The sequence below is a fragment of the Suncus etruscus genome, chromosome 3 (assembly GCF_024139225.1).
Source record: "Suncus etruscus isolate mSunEtr1 chromosome 3, mSunEtr1.pri.cur, whole genome shotgun sequence".
Classification (NCBI taxonomy): Eukaryota; Metazoa; Chordata; class Mammalia; order Eulipotyphla; family Soricidae; genus Suncus; species Suncus etruscus.
Window position 1 is genome coordinate 132,803,921 of NC_064850.1, and position 23,773 is coordinate 132,827,693.

Here is a 23,773-nt window from a genome sequence, read left to right on the forward strand (position 1 = left end):
AACTACCATCCTGCATGCAAGGCAAATGCCCTCCCTCCATGCTATCTCTCCAGCCCCTCTAATTTGGTTTAGTGAATTTCTCACTTTCTTTTTAATTTTGGTGAGTTTTTCTAGTGTTTTATTTGTTTGTTTGTTTGTTTGTTTTAAGAACCAACTTTTGCTTTCATTGAACTTTTGGATTGTTCTTTGGATTTCCACTTCATTAATTTCTACTTTGTGATTTCCTTCTGCTTCCTATTTTTGATTCATTTTGTTGATCACTTTCTTTTTCTTTTCTTTTGGTTTTTGGGCCACACCTGGCAGTGCCCAGGGGTTACTCCTGGCTATCTGCTCAGGAATAGCTCCTGGCATGCACGGAGGGCCATACAAGACACTGGGATTTGAACCAACAACCTTTGGTCCTGGGACGGCTGCTTGCAAGGCAAATGCCACTGTGTTATCTCTCCGGCCCCTGTTGATCACTTTCTAATTTTATAAGCTGTGTCGTTAAGTTTGTACTACAAAGCAATAGTCATTAAAACAGCTTGGTATTGGAATAAAGACAGATTCCCCGATCAATGGAATAGACGAGTATGCAGAAAATGTTTCCCAGACATACATTAAACATATATTCAATCTTTGATAAAGGGGAAAGAAATACAAAATGAAGAAGGAAAGCTTCTCCAACAACTGGTGTTGGGACAACTGGTCAGCCACATGCAGAAAAGCAAACTTGGACCTCCATCTAAAACCATGCACAGAGGTCAAATCCAAATGGATTAGAGACCTGGATATCAGACCCAGAACCATAAGGTATATAGAAGATCACGTAGGCAAAATACTACATGACATTGAGACTAAAGGTATCTTCAAGGAGGAAATATCACTTTCCAAACAAGTGGAAGCAGAGGTAAACAAATGGGACTATATTGAACTGAGAAGCTTTTGTACCTCAAAGGAAATAGTGACTAGCATACAAACCACCCAAAGAATGGGGAAAACTATTAACCCAATACTCATCAGATAAGGAACTAATGTCTAAGATATACAGGGTACTGATAAAACTTAACAAGAAAAGAACATCTAACTCCAGTAAAAAATGAAGAGAAGAAATAAACGAACAGAAACTTCCTCAAAGAAATACAGATGGCCAAAAGGCACATGAAAAAATGCTCAACATCACTAATCATCAGGGAGCTGCAAATCAAAACAATAATAAAGTACCATTCACACCACAGATACTGGCATACATCACAAAGAACAATAAAGATCAGTGCTTGTGAGGATGTAGGGAGAGAGGAAGGAACTCTTTTTGCTTTGTTTTGTTTTGTTTTGTTTTGGGGCCACACTCAGCAGTGCTCAGGGGTTACTCCTGGTACTGCACTCAGAAATCACTCCTGGCAGGCCATATTGGATGCAAGGAACCAAACCTGGGTCCATCCTGGGTTGGCCACATGAAAGGCAAATGCCCTACCGCTGTGTTATCGCTCTGGCTCTGAGAAAGATAGGAACTCTTATTCACTGCTGGTGGAAATGCTGCCTAGTCCTTATGGAAAACAATACGAAGATTCCTCAAAAAACTGGAAATTGAGTTCCTATATGATCCAGCAATACCACTTCTAGGGATACACCCTAGAAACACAAAAACACAATACAAAAATGTTCTCTGCATGCCTATATTCATTGCAGCACTATTTACAATAGCCAAAATCTGGAAATAACTCAGATGCCCAACAGTAGATTAGTGGCTAAAGAAACTGTGGTACATATACACAATAGAATACTATGCATCTGTCAGGAAAAACAGAGTCAGGAAATTTTCCTATACATGGATAGACATGGAAAATATTATGCTGTGTAAAAATGAGTCATAGGGAGAGAGAGAGAGAGACACAGAATAGTCTCACTCATCTGTAGGATTTAAGAAAAATAAAAGACAGTATTGTAATCATACACAGAGACAATGGAGATGAAAGCTGGAAAAACTGGCCCATGATTTGAAGCTTACCACAAAGAGTGGTGAGTGCAGTTAGAGAAATAGCTACACTAATAACTATCATGACAATGATAGTGCGTGCGAAAAAAAGAATGTCTTAAAGACAGGCAGGGTTAGTGGAGGAGGGAGATGGGTGGCATTGGTGGCAGGAAGGTTGTATTGGTAAAGGGGGTGTACTTTTTATGACTGAAATCCAACTTCAAGCATGTTTGTAATCATGGTGCTTTTATAAAGGTATTATAAAATAAAGCTAAAAATTTCTAGTTCTTTTCTGCATTCAGATAATTCTATACATCTTCAAGTGTATATGACAGAACATGGTCACGATTTCATTACTATGCAGCATTAATGCCCTTCATCTCCCGTTAGACTTTAAAATAACAAGATCATTTCCTTATATTAAATGCAAAGTTAATTCTCCATATAGTTATTCACATAATTTATAACAATTCATCTGTAATTGCACAGAAGACCACAGGCTAAGGGTCAAATTAGTCTTTCAAAAACAAAACCTGTAAGTCTTTATTTGGTTGGGTTCTTAAACTCAATTTTAAAACAATTCTCTTTAAATGCTTGTGATAAATTACCACTTTTTCTTAAAGCTAGTTTGCTTGTCACATGGGGAATAGTAAATAAAATAGAACCCTAAGAGACTGCAGGATTGAGGCTGGAAAGGAACAAACACAGCACATGGCAGGGCAGCACACCTACTCTTCTTTTTCTTTCTTTTTTTTTTTTCCATTTACTGTTGATTTTATTTAACTTTATCATAATTTTATTTTATTTTTTATTTTGACGAAAGTGGATTACATATCTTTCACAGTAATATTTTAGGTATATATTCACATTGAATCAGGGGAATTCCCACCACCAAAGTTGTCCTCCCTCCACCCCCATTCCCAGCTTGCATCCCATATCCCCCACTTTTACCCCCTGGGATGCTAGAATAAGTGTCTGTGTCTAGCTTACTACTTAGTGATCATACAACTATTTGGTTTTGGTACCCTCCTTTATTTCCCCCTTGATTTGAGAGGCTGAACTAGAAGGTTCAGGTAATGTGGTTCTGTTTGAAGAAAAGAAAAAGCAATAAAATGGGGTAAAAACCAAATAAGCCGAAAATGGGCAGTCCTTAGAGGCTTTCGACATCAGTTTGAGATAAGAATGGGAAAAAAGGAGAAACACCACAACAATACAAAAAGAAATATCAAACAAAAAATCCAATGAGCATTACAGCAATAAAGACAAGCACCACATAATAACCACAGTCCTGAAATAAAAACAAAGCAGAACACACACACCTCCGCTTCTTACCTGGCAGGAGGTCGATGAGGACAAGTGCAGAGAGAGCAGTCCCCAGGAGAGCCAGTCACCTTCCCAAAGTACCCGGGAGCACACACTTCACAATGGTCTCCAGCAGTATTATCACTGCAGTTCTGGTGCCCAAAGTTGCAAAAGGAGAAGGAAACAAAGGCAAAGTGTTAGAAATTCTCTTTACTTAACAATACATACACACTAATATGATTCCTTTCTGTTAGTACTGTTATTATTACTACAAAGACACCATTTGTTGAAGAGACTTTTTTTATTCCATTTCAAGTTATTGGCTCCCTTATCAAAGATTAATTGACCATATACTGGGGGGGGGGGTTCATTGGATATTCTGCTGCATTGGTGTGCAAGTTTGTCTTTGTTCCAATACTATGCTATTTTGATCACAATGACTTTGTAGTAGTGCTTCAAGTTAGGTAATGATATGCCTTCCAGTTTCTTGTTTTTCAATATGGACTTGGCTATCCTAGGCTATTTATGGTTCCAAACTTTATAATTTATTGTTCTAAGTCCATAAAGAATGTTGTCTGAATTTGGAAAGTCAATACATAGAAGACAGCTGCATTTCTTTTTTTTTTTTTTTTTTTTTTTTTTTGGTTTTTGGGCCACACCCGGCGGTGCTCAGGGGTTACTCCTGGCTGACTGCTCAGAAATAGCTCCTGGCAGGCACGGGGGACTATATGGGACACCGGGATTCGAACCAACCACCTTTGGTCCTGGATCGGCTGCTTGCAAGGCAAACACCGCTGAGCTATCTCTCCGGGCCCACAGCTGCATTTCTTTACACAAATAAACAACTCGCAAAAAAGAGATCTGAATCTATTCCATTTAAAATTGTGTCTAAAATTATCAAGTACCTGAAAATCAACCTTACAAGAGAGATGAGATACATATACCATGAAAACTTCAAAACACTTAAGAAAAAAAATAGAAGAACTAAGTAAATAAAAAAAATTCCATGCTCATAGATTGAAAGAATCAATATTATCAAAATGACCATCTTACCTAAACTACTGTATCGAAGCAATGCAATCCCTATCCAAATTAAAAACAATTTTTGAATAGTAGTGTAGTTATCTGCATCCTCATTGAACCCATTTCACCTTGTATGATTGGAATAATTTTTATTCTGCATACTGCAGGAGTCAGCAAAGGTTAGCATATATATTTTTCATTCAAAAAAGCCATTCAGTGCTTTAGTTTCATCTATGTATTGCTCTAAATTAGCAGGTTTCCCAGTAGAAATGTCTTTGCATTCCACAACTGAAAGACATTTCTGAAGAGAAGGGGAGAAAGGCAGATGTAGGATGTCTGAAGTCAGCTGAGACCCCAATGTCCTCATTCTTTGTTTATTTGAGACTCTGTAAGTCTCCAGGTATGTCTTTCTTAGTGGGTAGTTCAGTATTTTTCAGAATTATTTCACCTGATCATGTGAGTAATGCTCACAAGCAGCCAATGTCATCACATTGCCTATTACAGAGACTAATAACTCAGTAGGAAAAGAGTATCAAACTATTTGCTGTTAGAAGTAAGGTCCTATGTCAGGGCGCACAGGTCCTTCTGTCTGGATCACTTGGTCCTTTTTAATGATAAGAGTTCACCTATGTCCTTAATGTCTCCCTTAGTCTAAATCAGGGACTTCCAAACTTAGTTACCCTAATTCTTTCTCTTCAGAGAAAAATATTATGCAGTGTCTTCTCGAACATCTCCCTACTTTATGTGAACAAATAAAAATGATCCCATTTGTACCTGTGGCTAATCCAGAAATAAGCTTTCCTAGACTGCTCAAATGTTCCTCAGGATGGGGTGTATCATTGCCAGATTTGGAAAACATTTGGTCTAGAAGGTGACTAAGAAGCAAATTCTTATGAGACATCAAAGAGTTTAGCATTCTTCTTCTCTTTTATTACTCAAAGATGATGGAAATACTTTACCCAGTGAAATATATATTTTGTTTGTTTGGGGGCTATACCTGGTGGTGCTCAGGACTTACTCAGGATCTATTTTCAGGATTGTTTTTGGAAAACTGGGGAGGAATACATAAAGGGTGCTGGAGATAGAACCCAGCCCGATTGCATGCAAGGCAAGGGTCCTACCCTCTGTACTATTGCTCTGGCTACTAAAATACCTCATTGATATTCACTTTTTTATCTTGTTTATCATTGGAGAGGGATCTTAGGAGCCAGAACTGCAGTGTTCAGGGATTACTCCTGGTTGTTTTCAGAGATGCTCACGACACCACTCAATGCAGAGAATCAAAACTAGCCCTATTGCAAGGAAAGTATGTTCACCAGCTCTTTGAATCATCTGTCCAGCTCTAGTAATTAACTTGTTTTAAAAATTATAGGTGACTCTTAAAAATGGTATGATACAGATCATAAAATCTATTTTCCTATAACCACAATATATATGTGAAATATAAATTTAGGTACATTAATAAATTTGCAATTTTGTTTGCACAAACCAAGGAAGTAAATTTTTGTGAAAATTTGCCACTTTAAGTGCATCATACTTCTAAAGTTGAACATTTTTTAAGGAATATAAATATGTGTATATGTGTGTGTTTCACCTTTAACAATCTTTCTTAAAATCAAGGCACTGGTGGGACCAAAACTTGGTGCCTACTTTAATTCTGAACCTAAGACAAGCAACCATTCCATACATACCAGACATACTCCAGTCTCAGGGTCACATATGTCACTGTGGTTATTGCAACTGCAAGGCACACAAGGGGCAAGCAGAGGGCGGGGTCCTCTGTCAGCACCATAGGAATGCTTTCCTCTGTAGTAACCAGGGGCACAGTCCTGAGGAGATGCAAAACAAAAGACAATATCAAACAACTCAAGAAAGAAGTGATCAAAGTATGTGAGTAACCATTTCTTCAAAGATACCCAAATGGATAATAAGCATATGAAAAGAAGTTCAACATTGCTAATGATGAGGGAAATATTATTAGAAAGCCACAAAGAGATATAATTCCATGCCCATCAGAATAGCTGCTGTGGGAACAAAAATATCCAAAGTATATTAAGTGTTGGTGGGGATCTGTAGAAACTGGAACCCTGTGCTCTGATGGTGAACTTGCAATATGGCAGGTTCTTGCATAGTTAAAATGAAATAATTATCTTATATAGCAAGTCTACTTTTGGGCATACACTTCAAAAAAAACCTCTAATAACAATATGACTCTTCAAGACCCACATGCTCACAATAGCAGAAACTAGCCCACTAGAGGAAGAAATAGATAAAATGTAATTTCCACATACAATAAATACTAAACATTAACATTTTCTACAATGGAAATAAACCTTGAAGACATTATTCTAGAGAAATAATCCAACCTTAAAATACAAATAATTGTCATCTGATTGCACTTATATGAAGCCCTAGAGTAGTGATGTTCAAAGACAGAAAGTAGAATGTGACTGTGTTTAGGGTGGGAGGTAGAACCTAGTAGTAGCTTAATGAGAACAGAGGTTGAGTTTAGCAAGATAAAACATCTGGAGGTTGATTTGTGGATGAGTTTAACATCATTAAATTGTATCATTAAAATTTTCTGAGATGAATATAGGTGTGCAGAAGACATTTTTGTATTATGTTTTTGTGTTCCTTGGTTATATCCCTAGGAGTGGTATAGCTGGATCATATGGAAGCTCAATTTCCAGTTTTTTGAGGAATATCCATACTGTTTTTCATAAACGCTGGACTAGACAGCATTCATTGCAGTGCTATTTACAATAGCCAGAATCTGGAAACAATCCAGATGCCCTCCAACAGATGAATGGCTAAAGAAACTGTGGTACATATTCACAATGGAATACTATAAAGCTGACAGGAGAGATAAACTCATGATATTTTCCTAGACATGGACATACATGGAAACTATTATGCTGACTGAAATAAGTGAGAGAGAGTTAAACACAGAATAGTCTCACTCATCTATGAAATTTAAGAAAAATAAAAGACATTGTTGTATTAATACCCAGAGACCATAGAAATGAGGACTGGAAGGACCAGCTCATGATTTGAAGCTTACAACAGAGTGGTGAGCACAGTTAGAGAAATAACTACACTAACAACTATTGTGACAATGATAATGAGTGAGAGAAGTAGAATGTCTATCTCAAATAGAGGGTGGGGGAGGAAAGACATGTAGGGGCATTGGTAGTACAAATGTTGCTTTGGTGAAAGGGGCTGTTCTTTTCATGACTGAAACCCAATTACGAACATGTTTGTAATCATGGTGCTTAAATAAAGATATTGTCAAAAATAAATAAAAACATGGGCCGAAGAGATAGCATGAAGATAGGGGATTTGCCTTGCATGCAGAGGGACAGTGGTTCAAATCCCAGCATCCCATATGGTCCGCAGAGCCTGCCAGGAGTGATTTCTGAGAAGAGAGCCAAGAGTAACCCCCCTCAAAAATAATAAATAATAAATAAAAATAAATAAATAAAAATAGTTGAGATAGTCAAATTTTACCATAATTTAAAAAACTTTTGAATGAAAATAACATATATTTTTGTCATATATATTTTTGTTTATTATTTATATATAAAATATATTAACAATATGTATAGTATTTTTGTTTATTATTTTAGTTGCTGTAACAAGCATATTTAAACCCAGGATTTTGATTTACCTGACAAGATAATCCAGCTGTGCCAGGTGGACAGATACATTTCTCTATCATGAATGCCGACTCCTTCGCCTCATGCAGAGCTTCTGCTTTCTGGCCAACCTCCATTGAAATATTTGAGATTCTGTTGAATCATTATTAAGCAATATGAGAGGAAATTCCACTTTAAGAAGGACATTTTCAGATAAAGCACGTGTTACATAATCATATTTGCACATACATATTTTGAATCAGCACCTCTTTAGCAGTTTGGGGTAGCACTGTTGGCATTTTATAACTTAAAAGTCATGCGACAGAATGATGTTGCAAACTAGAAATCTGGCCAAAACTTGGGCTCTTTCACAAAACCATAAGCATTGCTATTGAAGGGTATAAATAGGTATTTTCTTCAATTATCCTCAGCAAATATCTAGCCATTATTTGCACTTATATATACACTAGAAAAAAGGATGAATAATCCATTCCCCACACATTTTTTAATAACCTTAAATAAGATTTAGTAAGAAATAGAAATGCGTGTAATTATAAAATTAGAAATTCAGGGGTAAGGTAAATCAAATCTTTTCAATTAAGCTTCAAAAACAGTATATTTTAAGCTCTACAAAGTTCTAAATACCTGCTTTGCTGTAATCCTTGTCCATAGGATGCTTTAATGAGTATATATTCAATGTCACTAAGAATAGACATAAAGTCTGAGCGTGTGACTGCTTCCTCAGACACAGAATTAAAGTATTTCCAAAATTTCTGTGGATAGAAACACATTCTGTTAAACTGAGAAAAAATTTCAGGCTCATATGAACTTAACTCTTTCATACTTTTTTGTAATTAATTCTATTCAGATGATCAATTGGTTAAATTAATTAAATTATTTAATTCCGATACATTTCTCCAGACAGGAGCCCAGTTATGTGCATGATGCTACATTTAATTGACACAAACATTTTACCTCCTGAATATTCTGAGGGGCAGTAACTGAGATAAATGAATCTGCATTTATCAAAAGATAAATATTCACAAAAATACCCAATGTCTGCACACTGAAATTGTCACTAAACTACTGTCAGATAACATATACTACCCAGGGGCTGGCGGTGGCGCTAAAGGTAAGGTGCCTGCCTTGCCTGCGCTAGCCTTGGACGGACCGCGGTTCGATCCCCCGGTGTCCCATATGGTCCCCCAAGCCAGGAGCAACTTCTGAGCACATAGCCAGGAGTAACCCCTGAGCGTTACTGGGTGTGGCCCAAAAACCAAAACCAAAAAAAAAAAAAAAAAAACAAAACAACATATACTACCCATATTCAAGATGTTAGAGCATACATGTTAGTTCTTGGGTAAAAGTCAAAGGATTTAAGATGCAATTTTCATTAAGTTAACATAAGGTGAATAATATATTTATCAAAAGAATATAAAATATGAATATATGAGAATACATGAATATATTTTCAAATCTTAATTTTTTCCTGAAATATTTTTAATATCTTTATACAATTTGATTACAAACATGATTGTAGTTGGGTTTCAGTCATACAAAGAACACTCCCCTTGACCAGTACGACATTCCCATCACCAATGTCCCAAATCTCCCTCCTCACCACCCCACCCCTGCCTGTACTAGAGACAGGCTTCCTACTTCCCTCATTTATTCACATTGTTATGATAGTTGTCAGTGTAGTTATTTCTTTAACTGCACTCACCCCTCAGCTGATCTAGGTATGTCTCCCAGTAATAACATCATGACTTCATGATAAAGTTCACGTACTTTTGTTTTTGTTTTATTGGGAGGCCATACTTGACAAAGCTCAGGGCTTACTCCTGGCTCTACACTCTGGCATCACTACCAACAGGGCTTTAGTGATCACATGTAGTATCATGGATTAAACTTGGGTCAGGTGTGTACAAGGTGACACACGTACTATTAATTGTACACAACACAACTGTACTATTGTTTTGGCCCCTGAAAGCTCACACATTCCAAAGTTTCTGTGAAAAAAGCCCAACATTACCTCTTTCATTCCTATTTCATGCTCTTGTCTCACTCCATTCTCTGGTGCAGGTAAATCCACATAAATGACTTGCTTTCTAGTCCGGCCTCCTTTGATGAGCACTTGAGGTTCAAGATTGAAGGTGCCAACTCCATGGGAAGAGTAGAAAGCTATGCTGTATTTCAGTTTTCCGCCATAGGCTAGGAGCTACAAAATAGTAAATTGTTTAGTTCTATGAGCACTGGTATTTAAATAGGTTATTACAAGCCTATTGCCATAGAAAGAAATCTTGTATACTAAAAGAAAATGATCTTATGAGTGAAATATGTCACTATAATTTGCTTCCTTCTACTAATATTTACTTCTGTTGAATTGACTCCAACTATGTGGTTCATTTCATTTATATAGGGCCTACTTCTGGGTGTATAGAGGTCACTCGGGACAATATTCAGAAAGTCAGTGCAAGTCTGATATTTGCTGCTCAGGCCTGGCAGTGTCCTGGGGTCAGAGCTACACATGAGAATGTTGAAATGGGTGGTCTGGCAGTGTTGGGGACCAAACTAAAGGATTTTCATATGCCAGGCAAGTGTTCTACAATTCAGGTGTGATTGACTGTATAAAGCTCTCCATAGCTGATATCTACAAGTCAGTGAGTTTGGAAGTCAGTATGCATGCACCAGGAAGGCCATTAACATCATCAGAGTTATTGTCATTCCTTCCAACATTCTCTTCAGATGATACCACAAGATATCATATTAATATGGCAACAAATTATATGGTAAAGTAGCACATCAATAGAAAATATCTACTATATTTCTTCTTTTATAATCAGAAAAAAATTTTATTTGGGAGACACATCTTGCAGTACTCAGAGCTTACTCCTGGCTCTGTGTTCTGGGGGCCATCTAGAGTAATCAGAATTCAACCTGGATTAACTGCATGCAAGGCAAGCACCTTACCTTTGTTCCAGCCTCTCTACCATATTTCTTTTTAAACACTGAACCCATCTTTGTGATTTTAAGGAATTTGACATATTCAACAAAAGTCCAATGCTTTCAACGATGCTTTCAAGACTCTGAATGAGGCTTTAATTTAACTTCTCACTGAGTGAAAATTTCTTGAGAAGAATCTCTCAAGTCCCAGAAACCAGGCTTGTATTGAGGAAACACATTTATGTATATTTATGTACATATAATGTATATTAGCATTAAACATAAATATGTGTTGAATAATTGCTTTAAGAGATGTTCTAATGCATGAAAATAAGCAAAAAAACACACTTGGGTAGTTGAAACTTATGAGTGTTAATACTTCCTTATTCCCACTTTAGGAGAGAAAATAAGTACCCACTTCAGTTACAAGACAGGCCAACAAGATATTTTGATGAGTGTATGATGCCAGCACAGCCCAGGAATTGGACCAGCTCTGGGTTGGGTAAGGGATTCACCTGATCTCCCTGGAATTGGCCTGGAAGCCGCCAGTAAAACGGCTCTGCCTGGACGTGCTGCCTGACTATCTCAGCATCCAGGAGAATGTCTGGAGCCTGCAGATACACCCCTTCAATCGTGCCCCTCAAATTACTCTGAGAAACCACACGCAAAAGTGGTTGAGCTGAGTCCAGTGTAACCTAGATGTGGCAAGAGAAAAAAACATACATAAGTGATGATACACCTTTCATTTATCAGATCCAAATGAGCTTGCTTTATTATTAAACCCAGAACAACAAAGAGTTTTCCTTAAAATTAATTATCTGCATTAAAATGAACTGAACATGAGTTAAATGATTGTCTTCAGGGTCAAACTATTGCTACACTGGAGCAATATTCATTTATACCAAGGAAGCTATTTTGGATGTTTCAGGGTTTCTTTTTTTTTTTTTGTTCGTTTTATCTTCTTATTGAGGGAAGTATTTTCTCTCAGCTCAGTACTTGGAAGACCATGGGGCTTAGAGATGATTCCAGAGCTTCTGAGTCCAAAGCCTATGCTCTAGTCTGTAGATCTATCTTTTGGGACCTTTATTTATATAAATAGATGAGTTAAGAAACATAATGAGTGGTTCTAAGGAGAGTTGGATGCTACTCCTGGTGATACTCTGCTTGGAGGTACAAATCTAATGGTTCAGGGCTTGAGTTTGGCACTGTGTTGCTTGAGCACAAATGTATCAGAGACAATCAGAATCACAGTCACGAGTGCTAAGAGATCACATAGTGCTGAGGACCCAACTCAGGGACCCAGAATATCAGGCTTGTGTTCTATTTCTTTGGACTATATCTGACCCACAGTTGTATTTTCTTTCCAATTAGGCTTTGATAGATAAGTTAGAGAACAATATTAGTGTCTTATGTTCCCAGTTTATTATCTTTTCTGATTTATAACCTAAATGAGCTTAACTTAGACTTTCTAATATCATAGAAGCAAAATTTCACCCAAACAATGACTGTCTTAACAAACTACATTTGACCCCCAAGACAATTTTGAACTCACTGGTGTCCTCACGTAATCCTCCAACTCTGAGCACAACTGTGAGAACCCAAAGCAGAAGCATGGGGTGCACCCAAGGGCCTCGTCAGAGCTGAGGGCATAGGTGCCAGCTCGGCACTCACTGCATTGAAGTCCAATGACGTTTTCCTAAAAAGGAAATATGACATTACGTGGGAACATTATAAAAGATTTCCTAGTAGAAATAGCAATGTACAAAGATAATATTGGATTAACACAAATTCTTTGTGGTCTGGTCATCATATACATGAAAATAATTTCCATCTATAAGAAAAAAATCACAAATCTGAGGCCTTATATTTTCTAATTTGTAAATTCAAAACAGATTACCACTTAGTTATATGGAACACATGCTACAAAGTTCAGTATGATTTCAAATTTGTGCCCTCTTCCAGCCCTTGTAAAGAACAGTACAGGTTCTATTTAAAGAATCATTCATTGTCCCCATAGAGCAAGCACAGAGTTAAACCCAGACCAACAAGGCAGGATGAACTCATTCTAAAAACATTTGAAAATCTTGCTGCTTAATTTAAATACTTAACCTCCTAAAACCCCATCAGGTAATAAATAATCTCAGGAGCTGATACCTTGCATGAGCAGGTTCCAGTTTTTTCTGCACAGCTGCAGAGACCCTGTTCCTGATCACAGGTATCTGGCAATGTCCCTCTTGGGTCACAGTCACAGGCCACACAATCTGGGAAGTCCCTGTAACCCACAGAGCACTGATTGCAGCTTGGTCCCCCAAAGGTAGGCTGACATTGGCAAAGTCCAGTGAACACATCACACTGATGACTGGCTGAGCCCACACTACTGCAATTGCAAGCCTGAAAGAAAGGAGAGAAATGAAAATAAACAAGAGAGTTACTTGGAAGCTTCCAGAAAGCATGCTTCCCAGGCTCTCAGGACAAAGCAGATTATAGGCAATTGGAGAAATGAACCACTTGCTCTCTTGCTCTTGCTACACAAAGCCAAAGCAACACTATGCTGGACATTTGTCCATCTTTGTGGCATACTCGCTGCACCAAGACTGTGGCCTGAAATTGCTTCATGTGCCCAACCAATCTGGCAACATTATTTGAAAATGTATTTTTTTTTTTTTTGGTTTTTGGGCCACACCCGTTTGACGCTCAGGGGTTACTCCTGGCTATGTGCTCAGAAATCGCCCCTGGCTTGGGGGGACCATATGGGACGCCGGGGGATTGAACCGCGGTCCTTCCTTGGCTAGCGCTTGCAAGGCAGACACCTTACCTCCAGCGCCACCTACCCGGCCCCGAAAATGTATTTTTTAATCAGTTTATTTTTTCTTTTTATTCTTTGTAATATCTTTATTTAAGTAACATGATTACAAACATGTTTGTAGTTGGGTTTCAGTCATAAAAAGTACACCCACTTCACCGACGCAATCTTCCCGCCACCAATGCCACTCATCTCCCCAATTCTAGTTTTGTTTTTCTTCTTTAATTAATATCTTTATTTAAGCACCATGATTACAAATATGTTTGTAGTTGAGTTTAAGTTATAAAAATAAATAACCTCCTTCACCAATGCAACATTCCCACCACCAATGCACTCCATCTCCCACCTCCCTCACCCCTTGCCTGTATTCAAGACAGGCATTCTATTGCTCTCACTCACTTCCATTGTCATGATAGTTGTCAAAGTAGTTATTTTTCTAACTGAACTCACCACTCTTTGTGGTAAGCTTCATACCATGGGCCAATCCTTTCAACCCTCATCTCTATTGTCTCTGGGTATTTAATCTGTTTCTTTTTAATCTGTTTCACAGAACAGATTAATTAAAAGATATTATAGGGAAAACTAAAGCCCAAGAAGACTGGAAATATATATATATATAAATCCTCCTCCAAAGTTATCTATCCCCAGTACTCACGGCAAGATACATTTATAGTCTAACTTTTGCTCTGATAAACATTAGTTCCACAACTAGATTCTGGAAGAGAGTATCTTTTTATTTGTGTATCTTTTTATTGGGGGGGTGCTATTGACCTCAGGTGTCTTGATAGGTCCCACCTGAAGTTCCTGGCCAAACAAGGAGGGTGGTTCAATACAAGGACCCAAAGATGTGCTTAGCCTCCGAAGCATCAGGACTCTGGGGGTAGTACTGGGAGCCTCTAGGAATACCTAATGGCATCCATGAAGTGCCAAGAATAAAGCCTATATCATGTGTATGCCTGGCCTGGGAAAAGGGGAGAAACTTTTAGAATGTTTCTACAGCTTCTGTGTTGATTCCCATAATCCATACTAGATTCTAAAAAGAAATCATAAGGCAATGCAGAGCATTAACAACTGAATTAATTAAAGTAATGGAAATTGTGATGGCAAAGTAGTTCAGCTGAGAATACTCACCTGGCATCCAAGCTCCAGGTCGTGACCCCAGTAGCCATCCTCACATTCCTCACAGGCCACACCCCTGGTGTGCAAGGGGCAGATACACTCCCCTGTTTGGGGATCACAGGTGTTCTGAGTGTGAGCACAGTCACAGGCTACAACAGAGACAGAGATGTTCAGGTCAGGACAGCAGAGGGAATCAGAGGAGACAGAGTGGACACTACAGGACAGTTCCCTTCAGTAACTGAAGACATTCTTCTCATTCTCTTAGACACCTAATTTCAAAGACCCCTATATGGCTCATTCACAGGGGTGATATTTCTATGTGCAGATGGTGCTGTACAAGAAATTATTTGGGCAGAAGAGAGAAAGAGATGACTGGAAAAGACACGCATCTCAGGAAGAAGAGGAAGTTCACTTGTACTGAGCACTTATTGTGTGCAAATGCTGTATAAGCTTTGTTACCTTCAAAGTAACTCCCAGACAGATCTCAGAACTATTGTCTCCATTTTTCTGGTGAGATAACTAAAACTAAGTGACATTCATTGGCCCAAGCCCAGACAATTAGAGAAGACATAGAGAAAATCCATTATGTATGGATCTAAAATAGGAATCAGGGAAGAAAAATTCTTAATCATATATGTTATAAACAGCAAAAAGAAAGTTGTATTACTAACACTTGCACAGTTAACTGAGTTTGTATATTTACAGTGACTATAAACTAATGTGATTCCACCTACCTACGCCCACCAACACACACATAATAAGCAAAACCCTAAAGTAACTTAGCAGCATTAGGAAAGCTCAAAGGAAAGCCAAGAATTACTACAAATCCCAACTAACAAACTGAAGAGCTTACGTGTACAGCCACCATCCTGAAATGCGAAGAAGCCACGTGCACATCTGTCACATATATTCCCAGCCACACCTGGTACGCAGTGACACTGGCCTTCTTCCGTGCAGTCATCTGACGTGGACCCTGATGTGCTGCAGTTACAGGGCAGGCAACCAAGCCCTGAGTCCAGCCCGTAATATCCGTACTGTTTCACAGAAGGGTCAGATCACGGAAGCCAAAACACAAGTTAATATGTAACTCAGGCACACTATAAAATGTTTCACCAAACCAAATGAGCCTAGCTCATAGAATCAAAGGTGCCCTGACTTATTCAACAAAGTGACAGTGACAATTACAGATATCATTTACAAGATGCACATGCATGACCATCAGGTATCTTACCAAGCACTGGTCACACTGCTGTCCTGTCACGTATGGCTTGCAGGCACAGAGTCCAGTTTCATGATGGCACATGTTGGAAAGGGAGCCTTTTCCATGGCATTTACAGGCTATCATGACACACAATAGATATATTAGAGTCCATTTTTAGGTATGGTTATGATAGGATGATAATTCCAAAAGGAAAAATTATTTATGTTTCAAATAACATTTAAAAATATAAACTTATTAATAACTTTAATTTCAGCCTTTTTCTGAGGACCAAGCCATGGCAAGGTTGGGGAAGGAAATATCACATCTCCACACTACTCAGAGGCCCCTGGGCCTTCATGTCTCATATGGAGTGATGATTTCTCTTGGGGAGCTAAACCATCATGGCATATGAAAAGGCTCCTCTTATTTTTTTATTTTTTTTTGCTTTTGGGCCACACCTGGTGATGCTCAGGGATTACTTCTGGCAGGCTCAGAAGACTATATGAGATACTGGAGATTGAATGGGCTTTTCTTGTGCTTGAAGGTTCACTCATCAGTGTGCCTGTTTGTTCTAATTGCTGGTCACATATATGCATATCTAGCCCTAGAGGTCATGCAACTGAGGAGCAGAACTAATGTAACTAAATGACAGTGTAGGGGTAAGGCTTTTGATCCCTTAATATCCCTTATTATCATCCTATGATCCCAATGCAAAATACTAAAGCACCTTTTTTACTAGGAATGGAAATAGGAAAATGGAAGTAAATTTGGGCTACATACAGGAAAAAAATTTTTAAATATGCCCAAACAACTTAGCTACATAGACCACCTTTTCAACTGTCATGTTCGTGAACCTAAATATAGCCCAAGCATTTCTGATGAGAATTCACCATTCTAGTTGAAATGGATTCTATAATATACACTGAAATATGAATAAACAGTAGTCTAAAATATAAAGCAAATAGCTCATTAGTGATGAACAACTTGATTATATGATAAAGTGAAAGTGTTATTATATATTGGATAAAATAAATATCTAAAATAGATTTTATTTGCTTTTTTCTTGTTTGGTTTTTGGGCTAGAGCTGTTAGTGCTCAGAAATTACTCTGATTCTGTACTCAGCGTTCACTCCTGGAGGTGCTTAGAAAGAGCTAAGAATTGAAATAGGGTCGGCTATGTGCAAGGCAAGTATCTTAACCCTTTTAAAATTTAATTTTTTTCATTTAAAGTTTTCCTTTTAACTTTATTTAATGTACTAAAAAGCTAGTATAGGGTTATACCACTGGGTGCTTGGGCCTTCACTTAAGTTTCTATCTCAACTGAGAATGGACCTGGAAATCCCTGTGCATTTCTTGGGAATATGCTGCCTCCCCCAAAAGCAAATCTGAAGTGACATGTGTAACAAACAATCATGCTAGACACACTGATCTTAAAATATTGAGTACTATTTTATACTAAAAATTATAACAGCTACTACTTATTTAGTGTCTAGCACTTTGTCTTGATTTTAGGAAAGCAGTTGGTGGTGCTTAGGGCTTGTTCTTGCCTCTGAGCTGAGGGATTTCTGTCAGCTATGTTTGGAAGACCCTATGTGGTGCTGGGGATTGATTCCAGGTCAGAAGTGTGCAAGTACTTCTTCTTACTGTACTATCTGGTGTCCTGAAAACATCTACACTTTAAAATCTTAGGAAGGCTTAACTATACATAGTTATGCTTGTTTTATGTATGGACACTGGTGGCATGAAGCAATTAATTTGCCCAATGTCACACAACTGGACAGTGTTTAATCCTAGAATTGAAACTAATGACTTTTGACTGCCAATCTCTAGTCTGATGCCAATCCACAGATATAAAAAGATAGAAAACCAGGGGTGGGGTTCAAAAAAAAAAGATAGAAAATCATTGGTCTACTGCACTGGGTCTACTATCCATGGATACTGGCCCTCAGGAACAAAAGGGGGGAAAACTGTGAAAATATAAACTAAAGAACTTTCTTTGCATGTAACTAATCCCAATTCAACCTCTGTCACCATATATGGCCCCCAAATATCATTAGCGTGATCTATAAGAATAGACATCTGAGTTGGCCCTGAGCACAGACAGCTGTGGCCCTAAAACCAAAATAAATAAATAAATAAATAAATAAATAAGTGAATGATAGGAGCATGTGAAAACCACTACATTCTAAATTAGAAGTTCTCAAACTTTCCTTGCAGTTTGAATCCACCTGAATCGCTTCACAATTCTAATATTAATTACACGGTTGAGGGCCAAACTATATTCATGACAATAATATCAGTATCATTTTAGAGTAAGGGGATCCAGGAACCATTTTTTAAAAGTGATTCCAGTATCAAGCAACCTTGAAAACCAGGGCTCTAATTCACATTAGTTAGACTCAAAATCCTAAAGCCTTGTCTCTATCTCTGCATCTCCCCTCCACACCCTCATAGACTGTTTCCCAATAGACAAGGACCATAATTTTCCAAGCTTTATTACAATGCTAAGTATAAGGCTTGGGAAGGAACAGACTCGATAAATAATGACTAAATAGATGAATTACCCAGCTTTTGCTAAGATGAAGTGTGAACTACATAACTATTCTGTAATCTTGGAAACATTACACACACACACACACACACACACACACACACACACACACACACACACACACACACACACACACTCCCCCAAGTCATCGTAGTGATGCTTTGAGAAGAATCAATCAAGGTGGCCCTGGTTGTTCAAGATCAACAGGACAACTGACCCTGAGATCTAAAATGTTCATACCTTGCTGTATGGCAGTGAAAATTTTTCCTGTGCCATTAGCCCCCTCTTGTGTCTGTATAGCAGATTAGAGCCTGTTATAGGAAGTCACCAAGTAATGTCTCATTGTCATTTTCACTTATACTTGTAAGGGGAAAGTTCTGAGAGCTTTATCAGGTGGCAATATATACAATGGAGAATATGAAAATTACGACTTTCCTGAGCACAAGGTTCTAGACTATACTGATCTTTAAGATCAGTATGTACAATGACAAACCAGGTTGTTATTTCAGACACCAGTTGCTAAACTATGAATATCTGACTCAGTGGCTAGTCTCCCCATAATTCTTCTGCTTCTGGCCACTGCTGAGCCTGTTCCACACATTGTACCAGGCAGTGAGTTCCCCAGATGATGGGGACACATGGAACTTGATGGACACTTAAGGCATAGATCTAAGAGGAGTGTGCCCCGCATTTAGGGAACAAAGGCAGCTAAGCTGGGACATCCAGGGAAGAATTATAACTGAGTCTCCAATTGGCATTAATACAGTAATCATTGAAGCTATAAGGATACTTAGGCTGGACCCTGAAACATGTGTCAACACATAGACAACGACATAAGTGCCTGCGAGGTCAGACGGAAGCCTCAGTACCCATTGGACCTCACAGGCCACTCACCACGGCAGTTTTTGGCTGTCACAGCATCCCCGTAGAATCCATCAGCACATCTTTCACAGTGGGCACCGTCTGTGTTCCCCAGGCACCGTAGACATTCTCCAGTGACTGAGTCACAGTGCCCAGCCTCTAAGGGGTCCACATTGCCACTGCAGTTACACAGAATGCAGGATTCTCCGGGCACAGTTGGATTTCCATAGTAACCATCTGCACATCTGCATATTAGATTGAAAGGGGGATGCAAATAAGTGCAAGGACTGGGGCCCTTAGCCACCATCCAGGGATGCTGTGAATGGCTCATGATGAGGCCCACAGACACTTTTCATGTGAAAGCAACCACGAAGGCTTCATGATTTCATTTTCAGGCAGCCCAGAATCCTGTCATCACTCATTGTGGAGACAGGGATATTCATCCAAGACAAGCCACAAATTCAAGTGGACTTTGTTGACTGGGCAGAAGACCAACTGGGATCCATATCCACTATTCAGGTCTCCTAGCAACTTCAGCCAGAGCTGGGCACTGAGATTCACATGTATGAAAAGCATTGTGGGTTGTCAGGTTCATCGTCAAAAGACAGCAATTCATCAAACCACCCCTTACCTAAAGAATTATCCTGAGCATTGCGACAATTATTCAGAATAATGTGTGAATAGTCAAGGCTTCTTCTTCAAAGTTTATGATTATTACAAAGGAGAATTAAGGAGATCAAGTAAGTCTTCTCCAAAACATTCCGCCAAGAGTTTTAACTTTACTTTTTATATCCTATGCTGCGTTTTTCCTCTATGTCTATGTGAAATTACAATTACACGCCCAAATCACCAAAATGCATGTCACCACATATTTGAAAACAAACATGGAATTTATAGCTATTGAAAAGTAATATGAACTCAGGTATACAGAGATTGAACAATAGACAGGCTGCTTGTCTTGCAGCTGACCCAGGTTCAATTCATGGCAATCAATATAGCCCTTCAGTCCCAGCCAACAGTTATCCCTGAGCACAGAAACATAAGTAAGCATTGTTATATAAGGGCCAAAAACAAAAACCAAAACAATAGTGTGAATTCAATTTCTGGGAACTAGTAACTGATGCAGAGTACCTCTCACACCAAGTTCCTGAGTATCCTAGGGCGCACTGGTCACAGATCATTTCCTCTCCATCAATATCAAGATGGCAGGTGGGGCTGAAACTGTCAAGGAAAAGAAGGATACAATTTTCTAATGGGTGGTGCTGAATGTTTAAAACAATAGGCCATGATTTTCTATAGTCCTGTCTTCCTAAATTATCCATGTACCCATTGAGAGAGAGATAGATAGCAGACAGAGACAGAGAGAGACAGAGAGAACTGGCCTAGCCTCCTGGTGGGGCAGAGCAATGCTCCTCAGGTTCCCAGGAGCTGTCTTTCTGCCTCCCAGCCATTACCCAACTGATCTGTAGTGGGCCCCTAGTAACAATGACCAAGAATATCTGGAACCTTCCAAGAGGACCCTCCTGCTGACATAGGTCCCTTCAAACCTTGCAATCTCATTGGAGAAGTCCTGGCTATAATAATTGTATATAATAGAATTTCAAACAATAATATATTCATGTGGGATTCTTAAGTTTGGGCAGCAGAAAAGTGCTAATAAATAAATGCATCAGAGACATATGTCTCAACATGCATGAGAGATATACAGCATGTGTCCCAGTATGAACTGACCATGTGGTATTTGTCTCCCCAAGATTCATTTCTTAGGACTGTGTACAGAAACATAATCTGCTGTAGAACCAACCACCCCTACCATCAGGCCTGGGCATATGTGTTCCTCTTTTGTCCAACATGACCTTCTCTATTGCCTTCAAACTTCTTCTCATCCTTCAAATATCAGATCAAGAGCCTTCCAGTCCTGTCCAGCAAAGTCCCACTGTACAGAGACTACATCATCATTGCAGACAGACCTCACAGACAGTGTGGGCTAGCAGTGACAGAGGAATAGTATCTACCATTAAATCCAGTACCAGCAGGGACTCAATGTTCAATACATGGACTCTGTGCATTCTCACTGAGATTGTTTTATTGAAAAGTATGTATTTGTTGGATTAAAATAAAAAACTTACTTATGCACAGGAACAGTATTTTTTGCATCTTGATCCCTCCACATTAATACAATATATAATGGCAAAAAAAAAAAAAAAACTGAAGTGAAAACTAGGCCAAGAGGGAAAAACGTTTACAAATATATTTACTGTCACACAACCTTTCTTGCATAATTTAACACATCTAACATTTTCTTCATTTTTTTAAAAAAATGAGTTTCAACTTTTCATTATTTGTTCTCATTAACAACTGATGGCTAAAATGCACACTCTCATTAGACCCAAACCTTTACATAAAGTTCTTTGTGCAAATTTGAATGGCACCTGGCTCCAGGGGTAGGATCGGGGAGTGATGGGGCTAGGTAATGAGACTTACTTATTGGAGGTAGTGGCAAGGGGGCAGGCACAGGGCTGGCAGTCTCCCGGAGTCCCCTGGGAAGGATTTCCATAGAAGCCGGGTGCACACTGCTCACAGTGATCTCCTGTGGTATTGTGCTCACAGGCCTGGAACACACCAAGAAAGGCAAACAGATTCATCTACAAATAATGTGAAGTTGAGGTGACATCAAAAGGCATAAAACTAAAACATGTCACTGAATTCATTGACAGGGGTCAAGGTAGCCTGTGCTCAGATCAACAAAAATATTTCATTTGAATACAGAGAAGTGCAAGCACATCCAGTAAAGGTGGAGTTAAAAACACCAGGCCACAGGACTAACAGAAGAATCAACCAGAAAACAGAATCAAAATATCCAACAGCGGCTTTCAAATACCAGACAATAATACATATGGTATTCTGAGAAATTGAGAAAATGGAGACAGGGATATAAAGCCGACTACCACCTGTCTTTGTTGCCAAGCAACAATGTATGTGTGAGAGTAGTCATTGTGTAAATGTGTGCATATGTGAAGGTGTGTGTATATTAGAGAGTGTGTGCATGTCTGTGTGTACTAGAGTGTGATGGCCTTGCTATGTTGAGGTGATAGGATCCAGAGGGAGAGAAGGGAAGGTGAGTCTGATGAGATTGGACAGAGGACTTGAACTCCACAGAATAAGAGTTGCAAAATCTTGCAAAGACTCTTTCATCTTGCTCCTCATCACTGAAAAGCTCAGAGTACTGCTCCATGAGGCCAGACAAAAAAGAGTTCACAGAACTCAGAGACTTTAGCCAGTTAAGCAGCCTGTCAATTACTCAGTGTAGGCCCCAGTAAATACCCAGGAGATACCCCAGAGGCAAAACTCATTAGTAAAAGTGCTAAATCTGCCAAAGATTAGATGCAATACTAGAACTGCCCGAATAAATCTTAGAAACAATCTTTGAAACAACAGAGTCAATCTGAAATCAACTAACTGCTTGCCAAAACAAACTTGAAATGCCTTCAAGGAAGCCATAGAATTCAGAAACTCAATAATGTAACAATAGTCATCCAACAATATTTATAACACAATTAAAAAATTACTAGACAAATCTGGGAGCTATGTGTATAAGAAATGACAATGACATCTTGCCTTTTGGAGCAACATGGATAGAAATGGAGGGTGTTGTGCTAAGCTAGGAAATCTTTTTTTAATGGAGAAAGATGAACAGTAAAGATCTCACTCATATGTTTGCTATTGAGAAGTAAAGCCAGAGAACAGATAGATCAAACAAAAAAGGCAGAGCTGAGATTACCAGAGCTGAAAGATGGAAGGGGACCAATGAGCAGTGGTGGAAGGATACCGGTACTTGGGTAGTGGGAAGAATGTAGTAACAACTATTTTGAAGAGTTGTGAAATTGTGCTCCTAAAAAGCATATGGTTGTGCAACCCAATGCTAACTCAGTAAAAAGTTTTTAAATTAAAGATTTTTTCAAAAGTAATGACCTTATACATTTATGGGAAGCTGTGTTCAGAGGAAACTGATGCTAGAGGAAATAAGTCTATGTGAAAATCATTATTTCATGAAATTTCTACAGATGCTTCATTTAGAGAACAAAGAAATGAACAAAGAACAAAATGGAAGCTTTACTTACAGAATAAAGAAAAAATAGACTCTAGAGAGAAAAAGCAATCCATGGCATCACACTGAGATCTTTTCTATGGATTTGAGATATTTCCCTTTGGCTGTGACTCAATATCTTGTGGAAAGAGTATGAATATTTCTTTGTACAGTAAATATGGTTTATAGCTGATTAACTACACCTTTCACTCCAAATATGAATTGTGAATCTACTAGAACCAAAGAGTGTGAGCCTGGCTTCAAGGCATAAAATCCTAAAGAATTTCTGACTGA

At 38.6% G+C, this 23,773-nt stretch overlaps 1 protein-coding gene across 1 annotated transcript in view; it reads right to left on the minus strand.

Annotated features, from left to right (window-relative positions):
* LAMA1 (laminin subunit alpha 1) overlaps nt 1–23,773 on the minus strand; it is a 148,866-nt gene that overhangs the window by 56,841 nt on the left and 68,252 nt on the right. Inside the window, exons 17-30 of the mRNA XM_049770891.1 lie at nt 21,877–22,004; nt 20,524–20,613; nt 19,426–19,637; nt 16,011–16,117; nt 15,633–15,813; nt 14,792–14,928; nt 13,012–13,248; nt 12,410–12,553; nt 11,373–11,552; nt 9,947–10,132; nt 8,560–8,687; nt 7,947–8,067; nt 5,971–6,108; nt 3,287–3,408 (exon numbers count right to left, since the gene is read on the minus strand). Coding sequence (XP_049626848.1) covers nt 3,287–3,408; nt 5,971–6,108; nt 7,947–8,067; nt 8,560–8,687; nt 9,947–10,132; nt 11,373–11,552; nt 12,410–12,553; nt 13,012–13,248; nt 14,792–14,928; nt 15,633–15,813; nt 16,011–16,117; nt 19,426–19,637; nt 20,524–20,613; nt 21,877–22,004 — 2,111 coding nt within the window. The remainder of the gene's footprint in view (nt 1–3,286; nt 3,409–5,970; nt 6,109–7,946; nt 8,068–8,559; nt 8,688–9,946; nt 10,133–11,372; nt 11,553–12,409; nt 12,554–13,011; nt 13,249–14,791; nt 14,929–15,632; nt 15,814–16,010; nt 16,118–19,425; nt 19,638–20,523; nt 20,614–21,876; nt 22,005–23,773) is intronic.